Below are 13,759 nucleotides of genomic sequence, written 5' to 3'. Positions count from 1 at the left end.
CGACTTAAAGTTTCGTTTATCACGGGCACCATGCACGATGTTATCGTGTCCTTGCATGTGGAGCACATCATGAATTCACTATAGTTGTTGCTATTACTCGTCGCGAACTCTCGTTGGAGCACACCACGCGGGTTCATCGCGCGTCTGCAGAATCTGGTTTCCCGGCGCCATCACGTGATTGTTGAGAGAGTGTAAGGGGGAGGAGGCACAGCGTCTTACCCAGCTCCTTACAAAGGCCCGAACGCGCTTGTGAGCGTCGGAACTTGCAAGCCCAAGGTGTGTTTACATTCACACGCCTCCGCACCCGCACGTAACATAAACTCTGTGCCGCGAACCTTATTTTGTGTATCATTTCCTACACTGTGCTTTTGTGTATGCGTGAGACAATCTCTGGTGTACGCCTTCCCTCTTCCCTCTTTCCTTCCCCTCTCGCGGTAGCGGCCCGCGCTCCCGTGCCGCCGCAGCTCAGCAGACGGAGAATAAACAACAATACCACACGGACGTCTCGTCTCGCAGTCAGTCAATACACCGCATGCTCTCTACAATGGTGACCCGGTTTTCTTAAACGCACAAAAGTAGCGTAGAGCCACGCCTTTCACGACTGACAAAGATAGGACGCCAACGCGCAGAACTTCTAAAATGGAACATCTTCAAGTCCAGACACCCAGCCCCAGCCAAACGACTCCAGAGACTGATGCATCCAGTGAGGCCGTCTCCGCCGTCACTGCCCGTCTTCCACCATACTGGAAACGCAACCCTGCCGTGCGGTCCTTAGAAGTGGAATCCCAATTCCAGCTGTCAAGGATCACCTCGCCACACTGGCAATTCCACCACGTAGTCAGCGCGCTCCCGTCAACAGCTGCAGAAGAAGTAGCCGACATACTCACCTCGTTCCGCAACAACCCGCCACCAAGACCATACGAACAGCTCAAGGAAGCCCTACTAGAAAGGACCACTGCGTCGGAGAGAACCAGAATGCAGCAGCTATTCCGCAGAGGAACTCGGTGACCAACGGCCAAGCCAGCCCTTGCGACGAATGACGCAGCTCCTCGGCAGTAATGGGACAACTATGAACAATGCAGTGCTACGTGAACATTTTCTCCAGTGACTGCCGTCCCAGGTCCAAATGGTGCTTGCTACAGCCACAGCCATGGATTTCACATCACTGGCTGCGCTAGCCGATAAAGTTATAGAGCTGGCGACAGCAAACCTCCCAATCGCCTCCATCAGCACGCCCACGCAATCACTACCGTCGACCTCTCCTGTCACAACTCCTCAGCCACCTAACCCGGCACCCATTGCCGTTGACCCCTCCGAAGTTGAGCGCCTTTGTACTCGGCTGGAACAACTCATCACGGCAGCAAATTAACCAGAGCCATCCTCATATCGTGAGCGCCAACGTCATCGTTCTTCCACGCCCAATCGGCGCAGACAACGAGAGCGAAGTGAGTCAGCAAGTCCACATATGTGCTATTACCATCGCCGCTTCGGTGAAATGCCCGCCACTGCCTCTTGCCATGCACTTGGTCGGAAAACCCGTCGGCCGAACACTAGCGGCGACAAGCGGTCAGCGCCAAGAAGAATGTCGCCTTTTCCGCATCATCCACCGAACTAAGGGACATAACTTTTTTAGTGACACCGGAGCCCAAGTGAGGTCCTCCCAGCCATAAAAGCCGAACGCGCCTCCACTGTACTGTTCCACCCCAATGCTGTCAACGGAACACACATTCGCGTGTACAGGCAACGTTCTGTAACACTCGACTTGGGGCTTCGAAGAATCTTCCGGTGGGTGTTCTTGGTCGCTGATGTTGGTTCTGCCATAATTGGTGCTGACTTTTCAAACCAACATGGACTCCTCGTCGATGTCAAGAGAAAGTGCTTGATAGACTCTGCAACTAACATCTTCATCCAAGGCATCGCAATGCGCGCAACTACGGATGTAGCACTCTCATGTACCACAGTTGCGAAAGAGCCATTTGCAGCCCTCATATCACAGTTTCCTCAGCTGACATCACCACCGGACTAGACTCAACCGGTCTCCCATGACGTTCGGCACCACATTGTCACGTCAGGACCACCTGCATTCTCTCGCCCGCGGCGCTTAGCTGTAGACAAACTCAAAGTGGCCCGTTCGGAATTCGAACATATGCTGGAACTCGGCATCATCAGACCCTCCTCCAGTAGCTGGGCATCTCCTCTCCATCTTGTTCCCAAGAAATCCGGAGATTGGAGGCCATGCGGGGACTACCCGTACTTAAACACCAAGACAGTTCCGGACCGCTACCCCCTCGCCAACATACAAGACTTCACTTCATCTCTACACGGTACAACCATCTATTCAAAAATTGATCTTGTCCGTGCCTATCACCATATTCCCGTAGCAGATGAAGACATTCCTTAAACAGCAATCACAACACCATTCGGACTATTTGAATTCGTAAGAATGCCATTCGGACTTCGCAATGCGGCGCAGACCTCCCAGCGTTTCATCGATTCTGTTGTGCGAGGACTGCCTTTCGTATTTGCATACGTTGATGACATCCTAGTCTCAAGTTGTTCCCCCAAAGAACACTTGCACCAGCTGCGCCAACTTTTCCAGCGTCTCTCCGCAAACGGCGTAGCCATCAACACAGAAAAGAGCCCATTCGGACAACAAAGCCTCGAATTCCTTGGTCATCACTTGGAGATCAACGGCATCCGCCCACTTCCTCACAAAGTCCAAACCATCATCGAGTTTCCCAAACCAACGTCAACCACAAAGCTCCGCCAGTTTCTCGACCTCGTAAACTTTTACCGCCGCTTTATCAGAAACAGCGCCATGCTGCTGGAACCCCTAGACCGCATGCTCTGCGGCAAACACTCAGTGAAAGCACTACAATGGAATGCTGCTGCGGATGACGCATTTGATGCTATCAAGCGCGCCTTAGCCGAGGCCACTCTACTCGCCCCCACACAACCAAATTGTCCGCTGGCATTCATGACTGATTCATGGCGAGAAGTTCATGGTCGAAAATGCTGTAACGCGTTTCGGCAGGTTTTAGGTTCTGAGTGAAGAAGCCTAGTGGGCACCACGAGTCTTGCTGAAATTGCTGCAGGACGGCACCAACAGCGCCCGAAGAAGCATCGGTGATCAGCCGCATGGGTGCATTTGGTAGCGGATGCACGAGCGTTGTCGCCTTTGCGAGAGCAGTTTTAGCTTCCTCGAACGCCGCATCAGCTGCAGTTGTCCACTCAAGAGGAGCTGACGGTGATTTGGTTGACTTGAGCATTTCGGTGAGTGGCAGAAGAATCCGGGCCGCATTAGGTAGGAAAGGACGGTGAAAGTTCAGCAGTCCAAGAAACTCGCGCAGCTTGCGAAGTGATGTTGGACGAGGAAAATCGCGCACGGCTTGAACTTTGCTTTCCAAAGGCTGGGCTCCTTCAGGTGTGACAAAGTGGCCAAGAAATTCGATGCTGATTGCGCCAAAGACACACTTCGCTGTGCTAATGGTCAAGCCATGTTCCTGGAGTTTTGAGAAAAGCAATCGCAGATGATCGGCGTGCTGTTCAGGTGAAGAACTTGCCACAAGGATGTCATCGAGGTAGGCGACGACGAAGTGTAAGCCGCGTATTACCTCATTGATGAATCGTTGGAATGTTTGGGCGGCGTTCCTCAACCCGAATGGCATGCGGACGTACTCAAAAAAACGCCAGGCCTGCGCTGAAACCGCAGCACAGTCACAGCGAAAGCTGGAAGAGCGGCGTTTCTAGAGCCCGTTAAGCTCTCTTGGGGCTACCATACAAGTACACTAGAAAGGTACCACTACGCCATAAATCACAATTTTTGTGAAGTTAGGAAGCACCTACTAAGCCATTATTCGTCATTCCGCGGAGAAGTGAGGCACCAGCGACATGTCTGTGAGGCATTATGTGCACTTTGTTGACGCGACGACTGATGACGATGAAGAATTATGGCTCAGCCCTTTGTAATGGGTTGGAATGTTTAAACGGGCCACCAGTTATGTAATTTGCATTGGGTGACGCCCAGTCGCTATTTCCCTCCCCCGTCATGCTGTAAACATACGTTGACGTGGGAGAGAGACGGGGGGGGGGTCGAAGAACTTTACTGAGACCCCGAGGAAATGGATCATGCGCTTATCGGCTTCCTTGGCAACCAATACAGGCGCATTTGCGAGGAACCCACTACACTATAAATCAGTGTAATTTTACTGAGACCCCGAGGAAGTGAGTCATGCGCTTATGGGCTTCCTTGGCAACCTATACAAGTGCACTTGCGAGGAACCCACTACGCTATAAATCATTGTAATTCTTGAGAACTAGGGCCGCAGGCACTGTGCCATTTTTCGTCATTCTACGGAGAGCGTTGGCACCTGCTACACGCATGTAAGGCATTATGCGAACTTTGTTGATGCTGTGCCTGATGACGATGAAGAATTATGGCAATAGTAATAATAATATCTGGGGTTTAACGTCCCAAAACCACGATATGATTATTAGAGACACCGTAGTGGAGGGCTCCGGAAATTTCGACCACCTGGGGTTCTTTAACGTGCACTTAAATCTAAGCACACGGGCCTCAAACATTTTCGCCTCCATCGAAAGTGCAGCCGCCGCGGCCGGGATTCGATCCCGCGACCTTCGGGTCAGCAGTCCAGCGCCATAACCACTAGACCACCGTGGCGGGGCGAAGAAATTATGGCAGAGTCCTTTGTAATGGGTTGGAAGCATTCAACAACCTACTCGTTGCGCAATTCGCATTGTGTGACGCCTGGTTACAGAATTCGAGTTGTGCGACGCTTGGTGCTTATTTTACTCTTCTACCACGCTATATTGCATATGCTAATGTGGTTCCTTCCCGACATGAAGCCTGTATAGGACCTTTTTGCAAAGCAGTTTCAAGCACCGGTATAGCTCAGAGGTTGAATTCTGGGCTCCCATGCAGATGGCCCAGGTTCGAACCTCGTTCCATCCTTGAATGTTTTTCTTATTTCGTTTTTTTTTTATTTCGAGCGATACTGGTTACGGACTCCGGCGGCGGCGGCGAACAACTACGGCGCCAAAAACGGCCGGTGAAATGATCTCAAACAGCTTTCGCTGCAAAAGTCCAAAAGGTGTTGCAATGGCGGTCTTTGGTATATCCGATGGCTCGACAGGAATGTGGTGGTAAGCTTTGACCAGATCGATCTTGGTGAAGAGTGCCGTTCCAGCTAGTGTGGCAGCAAAATCATGAATGTGGGGAAGCGGATATCGATCAGGGACAGTGCACCCGTTTAATGAACGATAATCGCCACAGGGGCGCCAGTAACCTGGATCACGCTTCGGTACCATGTGCAGGGCGGATGACCAGCTGCGTGACGATGGGCGAATGATGCCCAGCTGCACATATGTTCAAACTCCCTGCGTGCCGTGGCAAGGCGATCACCAGCAAGATGTTGTGGCTTGCTGAATACTGGATGTCCAGTTGTGACAATGTGGTTCGTGACGGTGTGCCGCACCGGTAGTTCCAAATTGTTCGGTTTTTGCGAGTTCTGGATAATCAGACAAAATTGCAGCAAACGAGCTCGCTTCGAAGTTGGGAGCCGTTTGCACAGGAGCCGACACAGGCGCGAGGATGCCCTACACGTGCAAGCTGGTAGTGCAGTCCACAAGGCGACGAGAGCGGATGTCTACGTTCAGGCCGAAGTTCTTAAGAAAGTCCGCTCCAAGTATGGCGAAGCGCACATCAGCGACGATGAATATCCACCGAAATGTGCGGCGCAATCCCAAGTCGATGGTTAGGGAGCGCTGTCCAAACGTGGCGATTGCGGAACTGTTCACAGCTTGTAGTAATGCAGTTCTCTCAACGCGTTGCCGATCGAGACGTGAGGCAGGAATAACGCTCGCCTCAGCGTCCGTGCCTACCAGGAAACGACGTCCTGTGATCTTGTCTTATAGGTAGAACAGACCGCTGCGTGTCGCTGTGGCGTCACGCAGTCACTCGCCGCCATTAGCGACTCGCGTTTTTGTTTTCCTGCCAGCGACAGGGTGCCCGGCATTTCATAGCGCTGGCGCCAAAACGGGCGTGATACCAGCAGTAGCCGTCACGGTTGTTAGTTGAACGAGAGCGCGAGGAGGAGCGTGAATCGCAGCGATGGAGGCAGCGAGCTGGTCCACTTTCTCTTCGAGGTGAGAGTGGCGTGCTTCGGTGTCGGGTGTCATGGCGGTGGCTGACGCTGACGCAACAGTGGGGCCGGCGGGGGAGTAATCGTAAACACGGTCGGCGAGCTCCGCTAGCTTCTCTAAGGGTATCTCACCAGCAGCAGCCAAGACAGAAACTAGGTTTTGGGCCAGGCGTTGCAAAAACAACGCGCGAAGCAGCGGGCTTTCGGAGAATTGCGTGCTGTTGCCGTGTAGCTAGCGCATTCGGTGCAGCAGCTGCGATGGTCGTCTGTCTCCGAGCTCTTCGGCGTTGAGGAGTTGCTGTAGGCGGCTGCGCTCCGAAACCGGTTTGCGCGTCAGAACAATGGCTTTGAAATGTTCGTATGGCTTGGATGGGTGTGGCACGCTCAAGACGCCGTCAAAGTCGTCTGCAACCTCGGAGGGCAGCGTGGAGAGGACATTGCAAGTACTTCACGCGTTGTGAAATGATGCTGCGCAAGTCGAATAAAGCTTCCACTTGAGTGAACCATACTGCTGGGTTCTTCGTCCAAAATGGCGGCAGCTGCACCTGCACATCGGAAACGGCTTCCATGTCCGCGGTGAGGGCTCGTTCCTCGTTTCCCACGGTTGACTGCGGTTGCTGAGGTTGTGTGCCGTTGTCCGCTGTCGTGCTCGTGTTAGTAGCCATCACGTCCGGGTCACCAAGCTATAGGGAACACGATATACGTTGTCTATAGACAGACAGGCATAGGCGAGCAGCGAAATGCACGTCAGCACACGGTGGTCGCTGGAGAGAGAACATGATCTTTATTTCGCGCGTGTTGCGCCACGCGGTGCGGGCGCTGTAAGGGGGTGCGCACTGAGCGCACCGCTCGGAGTTCGTGTCGCTGTAAGCGGGAGCGAGGGCGTGCCGCTACAAGGTGCACGTTAAAAAGCCCCAGGTGTCTCAAAATGAGCCCTCCACAACGGACTGCCTTATAATTATATTTATGTTTTCGTGCGTAAAACCCCAGTAATTGATTAATTAAGCCTTCTTTGTGCATTCAGCTGCAGTACAGTTTCTGCGCACTACTGTGTACTAGGAGGTTACACTTACCTGCGTTGCTTCTGTTACTAAAGCAGGAAGTCAGCAATGCATTGTTGCCGCATGAAGAGTTATGTTGTGGGTTATTCGGTCAGAGCTCATTAGAACGGACAGACATGAAAAATCACGTTCAGGTGATTGAACTGGAGTGTAGAAGACTTGCATATACTCTTTCATCAATCACCCAGTGGAACACCTTATGTGCTGATGCTGTATCATTGATTCGTTTCTGCAGCGTCATGTTGGTTCATGTACTCTCTATGTCGTCGCTTTGCTGTGGTCGAATAAACGGTGATTATTTTTTTTTCACGTTTATGCACTATGAATGTGAGTACTGTCTGCCGTAGAATAGTAGATCGGCAGTATATAGCCAAATAAATGCAGAAATTTCATCCCAGAAATGTCCAACTGCCACGGGCGACACCTATAGGTCAATTCACTGCGTGAATTGACCCATAGGTGTAAAATTCAAAGAACACCCATGGGTGTTGTAAAACGAACATACTCCCATTCTACACCCAAAAATAAAAATGGGTGTGCGAAGAGTGTGGAAAGAAGACATTACACCCTTTGGCATAATATTAACAGAAAAATGTGGTGTACGATAGGTGTTTTACCTCAAAAATACCTATACGGGTGTGAAACGGTTTGCAGTGTAGTACAGAACATTATGGTTAATTAAACTTAGAGCTACCGCGTTCATTTCTGATAGCGTGCGCGTAACGGTATATTAGTTTCGTAGGGTTTAATAGTTAATTTCTTCCAGGGACATTTCTTTTGGTCCCAGCGATGACCAATTTTAGCATAACATGCTTATGGCCCAACAATTATGTCTACACTTTACATATTAAAATACAAATGTAATGATGTCTGTACCACTGAAAATCAGAATGAAATTTTATTGAAAGTATTGTTCTGTGGACTTTCTTTAAATAATGGTGTTCAAGCTTCCATATGTACGCTGCAATGCTTTTGACGCTGTATAGTTTCCGTAACCAAAACGTTTATTTGCTCACTGATGAAAAACATACGCGGCAATTCATTCATTCCCGTCACCATTGTTTCGATACAGTGGAGATGTCGTAGGATCTCAAGCAGATTTGGATTTTTTTGATGCTCCATTAAGACATTTTTTGTCAAAAACATCAACAGTCTCAACGTTGTAGGCGCACAGAAGATCGAAAATGAACTGGCAACATTTTGGTGGCTTTGTTATACGAGATTCTGTAAGCCACATGGAGCAGCGAAGCCATGGACGCTGAGCGCTTTCTGTGGAGTAAACCAGCAAATAAATGTAATGAGTATAGCTATGGTCAAAAACCGCGAGTTGACAATTTCCTGCCGTTCACTAAGACTGGCAGGGTTTCAGCCAAAGTAGTCAGTTGCCATACCTAAATGTGCGTTCTGCAATTATGCGCAAATAATAAGCAATGACATTCACTTCACAACTAAGCACATAATCGTCAACAAGGTTAAAATCCAGTGTTAACAACGTATAGAGGTTCAGACATGTACCAAATATAATTGAGGCGCTTAACGAAACAAAAATATTGCGATAGATACGAGAAACGGTGCGGAAGGGGTCTCCGGAATCACAGTTCCATGGGTAGCACTACAGTTTACCTTCTCTAAGAACTCCTAGTGAACTTTCATTCTACGCCTTCTATTGAATAGTACATTTAAGCGAACCTGTGCTTTTTTGTAGCGCTTTCAGCCTTTTTTTATTTCCGCTGCGCTTTTTCTTCGTTCATTAGTTATTAGGACTAGCGATGATTCTTTTTTAACACGGAAGTGTTTTATGCCGGGGTCCGCCAAGACATTCATGACGTATTTCAGTCACAGAAGTGCGTCAGCAAAATGAATGTCATCACATGGCAAAGAAAAAAAGACTATAAAAAAGTTCCGTTGATGGGAGTCGAACCCATTACCTCTGCGTCCGCGACGATGGTTGGCGGGTGTTTAGCCCACTGAACTACCGCCAAACACATCACGGAGGCTACATGATCGCGCCTTTTATCTTTCACACTTTTTACTCAGAGTGCTCTTCGATGGATGAATGAATGCTATGGGCACCCCCTTTATAACGGGGAGGTGACATCTGTGGCACCAGGCACAAAAAAAAAAACGCGCCGTTGCTGCATTTGTCCCATTCGGCGCGTTTCCAATACAAGTTTAATTTCGTCAACGCTTCAACACACCGTGAGGTGGTGGCTTTCACCAAAGCCACGCTCATAGCATCCATCCATATAAAACAATAGCTCTCCGACACTAGCCTGGCTGTCTCACCTCGTTCCCCGCTCGCCCTGTGAGATGTAACGGGCAAGCTATTGGCCTCGAGATCTTGGAGTGGCGCCCTCTCGCGTGTGACGTCAGAGCGGGGGCTCCGCTCTCAACCGCTCTGCAGCAGCCGCTGCTCCTGTATGCGGATCGTCTGCTTCAGGCGGGAACATTGTCGAACGAACAGCCTCGCGACGGTCAACTAACGACTACAACGAATGTTTTCGAGTGTAATCTTGAACTTGTTTTAGTTGCGGCCCAATTGGCAGGGCCAAGAAATCCCCCGGATGGCCGACGAGTGCGCCGATGCCACCGACCGCATTGCTGGTAAGAAAGTGAAACCATGTGTGAGTGTTCTCGCTCGTTATCGTGTTTCCGCCGTACGATACTAATTAGTTTGGGTGTTTCTTTCGATATTTCAGTATGCGTGCCGTTCTCCAGCATCTACAAGTATGTAGATAAAGCTTATGAAAGGTCGCGGTGCTTCATGGAGGGCGAGGCGGTGTACGACGCAGGCCACGTTGTTGAATGCGCGGTCGAGGCCGCCAACGGAGATCGCACCACCGTCGCAGCTCTCGTCCTAGAAACAAGTGCGCAAGTGCCGCCTTGTTGCACGGCCTCCTGTCAATGACCATGATCGCAGTTTGTCCCGTAATGTTGGTTCAGTGAGAACGATATTACGTCGTAGTTCATATTAATAATACCGCACAGGGACGTCGCGTGGGTATTAGAATACAAAAAATAGTTAATCGCTGATTATGCCATGCACAGGGCCACAGAGATTAACGTGGCAAAGGCAAGCTTGGTCCAGTTTCACGCCACGCAGCCTAACGAAAAGCTTAAAGAGCTCCGCTTTTAAAATTGTCTGCACTGCCTCAGGTGAAAACTTTTAGAGAATGTGCACTACACAGCAGCAACAGGTGCTTTCCTTTATACGTAAGTAAAATACGTATGTACACCAACCGAATGCAGCCGTAGCCTCAGATATCTTGCGGCGCTCAGCTGAGCTCACGAGGCGCGCTTACGTGCTAGGCGATTCGGAGGCCGCTTCATCGGCTCCTTGTCTAGGGGCCTTCGCGGTAGGTTATGTGACGGCACCGCACCTGGTGTAAGTCGCCTATGCTTATAGCCTGCGTGCAATAAACGGCTTAAGTATTGGCGAGGCGCTTAAACGCGGTCACAAGCTTACCTAAGAGTGGCGCGTACGGTGGGTAGCAGAAGTCACTGTCCGCGAAGTGATTGCTACACACGATCGATGAAGGCGTGGGGCGCATTCCCATTCTTAGCTTGACGATCCACTCCTTCCTCAGCTTCGGGTCCTTAGAGTAGTTGTAAAAGCTAACGCCTTTTTCACGAGCGGACGAAGTACACTGAGGCACAGAGCAGTACTTCACCATTGCGCAGCACTCGCCGCGGAGACATGCGGCCGCAGTTCTAAGAAGCAAAGAGCTGTAGTTCTAAATGAATGTTAAAAGCCAGGGGCGTAGCCAAGGAAGGGGGGGGGGGTTGGGGGGTTCAAACCCTTCCGAAAATTTTCAGTTTTGCTTGCGTACATATACACGAACACACACAAACGCACGCACGAACATACATAAAGTATGGTGCCCCCCCCCCCCCCCGAAAAAATATTTCTGGCTACGCCCCTGTTAAAGGCAGTCCCGTGGCTGTTCGAACAGCGTCAGTAGCCACAATACTCAAGATAACCAATTGAACTACATTTTTGTTGAGATTTACCACAGCGGTGGTTTCAACATGGCGCTGGGCCTACGTAGCAGACGAAAGCGCGCGAATCCCCGCTCTGACGTCATGCAGGCGCCGTTCGCAGCGCCGCCATCGGTCGCACACCAGGCCAATAGGGAATACACGACGTGTGTAGCGTTTCTCTTCGCATTTCACAACGCTTTGAAGGAGTGCATATCTAGAATCAGTTTTTTGTTGTGTGCTTGTTGATGCCACCTTTGCGCGGGATTCACCATATGCGGTGTCCACGTATATGTTAAGAACTTCAGATACCTCAAGAGTTAAAGGGCCCGTAAACAGGATGCGACTTTTTTTTACACCCCACAAACAAGTTAGCTAGTTCATACAGTAGACCGTGGCGATCACGTTTTCCGAATATTACAGAGCTGCGCGCCGCGCAGACCCTTCATTTCGAAAAACAATTCCCGCGCTTCTTTCCTACGCCTGACCAGTCCTCCTCGTACGCGCAGTGACGCTAACTCGGCGCGGCGAGTTTACGTAGCACTGAGGTCGTCGATTGGTCTGAGCCAGGTTAACGTCAGTTCCTGTTACCCCCCACCACTACGAAACTGTGCCTTGTTTCTTGGCCCTGCGGTGATGCGGTTTCGGCCACACAGTAACGCAGTTGTCATGCGTATGTTCCCTGCACTGCATGGCACCTGCACGCAGTTTGCCTTCGACATGAGCAACACGTGGCGGACGCGTTGTTCAGTTGTCGGCTGCAAATCCAGCGGAGAAAGGGGAATCTCCAGTTGCTCGGACGTGTCGCCCTTGCGGCAAGCGGGGTTCTCAACGCTTTTCTCTCGCGCGCCTTCGTCGTCTTGGAAAGCAAGCACGCATTCCTGCTACATTGTGAACTGTCACAAAGGTTCCAAAATACCGAAAAGCCGAAAACTGCCCGTCAAGTTGTGGAGCACGTGCGACAATGTAAACAATAAACAGCCAGGAGCTCCAGCAAGCGGAAGTACATTGCGACTGATCCCACTCGCCGATGACGTCAATTGCTGACGTTGTGTCACGTTGCCGAAGTGGCCGGAGTCACGACGACGAGGTACGCCTTCCCCTCCTTGTGGCGGAGAAGGGTGGCGACGCCGCGCAAAAATTTGAAACCAGCTGAAACGGATGTTCTAACCCCTGTAACTTCCTTATTAAAGCACGTATTCGCAAAATTATTGCGGCAGCATGTTCACATAGCAAAAGTGCGCATATTTCACTTCATTACAATTTTTGGACCTCGGGGTTGTTTACTGGCCCTTTAAATCATGATCATGGGCGTTAGTCGTCGGTACCAAAGTGTGCCACAAGGCGTCAACGTGAGTGCGATGCGTCCACATTAAACAGTGCGATATCAGCCAGACAACACTAGACATTGTACAGGCTTTCATATACCAATGCACTACAAATAATAAACTACTTCTGTGACGATATGTTTCACTTTCGTGTTACACCGATTCTTATGACGGAGGGACCAGCCATCTTTTCTGTTAGTGTTGCTCTACTATCGTTCTCCTTGTTTGTGCCAGTGCTTCTGTTCGCAAGGCGCTGCCCGTGGTCGGAGACACGCTCACCGATTTGCTCTCTCACCTTTCTAGTAAGGCTAGCAGCTAGCTCCTTTAGCATCCAGCTTGACGTACGTCAGCAAAACATTGCTCTAAGGAAACGCGGCTGCTGCAGCGAACGAAGCGACCTCCGTACAGTCTATCGCTTCAACGCAAAGTGAGCGATGAGAACACAGCAAGTACAAATGTATGATTCGTATGCTATTCTATGTCAAGACAGTGGGCGCGTGACCGCGCCCGGTCGTTCAAAGTACTGAGTCCCAGCCGCACTCCAGCAGTGCCCCCTCCCTCTTTCCGGTACCCTCATACTCTTGGTACTCTCTTTCCGGTACCCTCATGAACCCTTCGCACGTCGGAAAACCGCCGGCGCGTTTCCTCTCTGCTTGAGCCACCATCGTGAGCTACCCTCGCAAGTTGCTGCTTGCAGGCAGAGCATACAACGCGCGGGGTGATGTAATCGCCCATAGATATTCTACGAAAGCGGCGACACCGACGCCAACGGCAAAAATGCGCCGAGTGTCCATATAATTGCCATCGCAATAACATCTACAGGTTGTCCCATATAACTTGAGCCAAGACTTTGAAAATGAAAGGCACTTCAGAGGCAAATTGGACCGAACGTATACTACTCGCACTAGCCTAGAGATACTCAGGCTATTTTTTATTTTCCAGTAAAATAATTAGTTCATTATTTTCAAATATTAACTTTTTAATTATTGGTTGAAAACCCAAAATATGGACACTGAGCTGTAGAGCACTTTTGGAAACCACGGACTGAATTGTTGCCTGTACGATACGTCTCACGGTGTTATTTTTTCCGCGTTGTAAAGAAAGCCCGCCAAATTTGAAAAGAGGCCACGTGACGGACAGCGATTGCACTGCTATAGTGCTGCTCTCAAGCGTGCAACCGGTGAACGAGGTCGCCTGCGGCTGCCAAGGGGAAGCGACAGGGTGCTTTCAA

The 13,759-nt window shown here is 50.4% G+C and overlaps 1 protein-coding gene and 1 long non-coding RNA gene across 3 annotated transcripts in view; one reads left to right on the top strand and one right to left on the bottom strand.

Moving 5' to 3' along the window:
* The window catches only part of LOC125757261 (uncharacterized), a 319,798-nt gene that overhangs the window by 23,161 nt on the left and 282,878 nt on the right, over positions 1-13,759 (top strand). The window lies entirely within an intron of this gene.
* LOC119383875 (uncharacterized) overlaps positions 8,209-13,759 on the bottom strand; it is a 303,069-nt gene continuing 297,518 nt past the window's right edge. For both annotated transcript variants that reach the window (XM_049412697.1, XM_049412696.1), the window contains exon 5: positions 8,209-8,491. In XM_049412697.1, coding sequence (XP_049268654.1) covers positions 8,313-8,491 — 179 coding nt within the window. In that variant the 3' untranslated portion in view covers positions 8,209-8,312. The remainder of the gene's footprint in view (positions 8,492-13,759) is intronic.

The sequence above is a fragment of the Rhipicephalus sanguineus genome, chromosome 2 (assembly GCF_013339695.2).
Source record: "Rhipicephalus sanguineus isolate Rsan-2018 chromosome 2, BIME_Rsan_1.4, whole genome shotgun sequence".
NCBI classification, from domain to species: domain Eukaryota; kingdom Metazoa; phylum Arthropoda; class Arachnida; order Ixodida; family Ixodidae; genus Rhipicephalus; species Rhipicephalus sanguineus.
The sequence above is the reverse complement of the archived record's forward strand: the minus strand, read 5'-3'. Positions and strand labels throughout refer to the sequence as shown.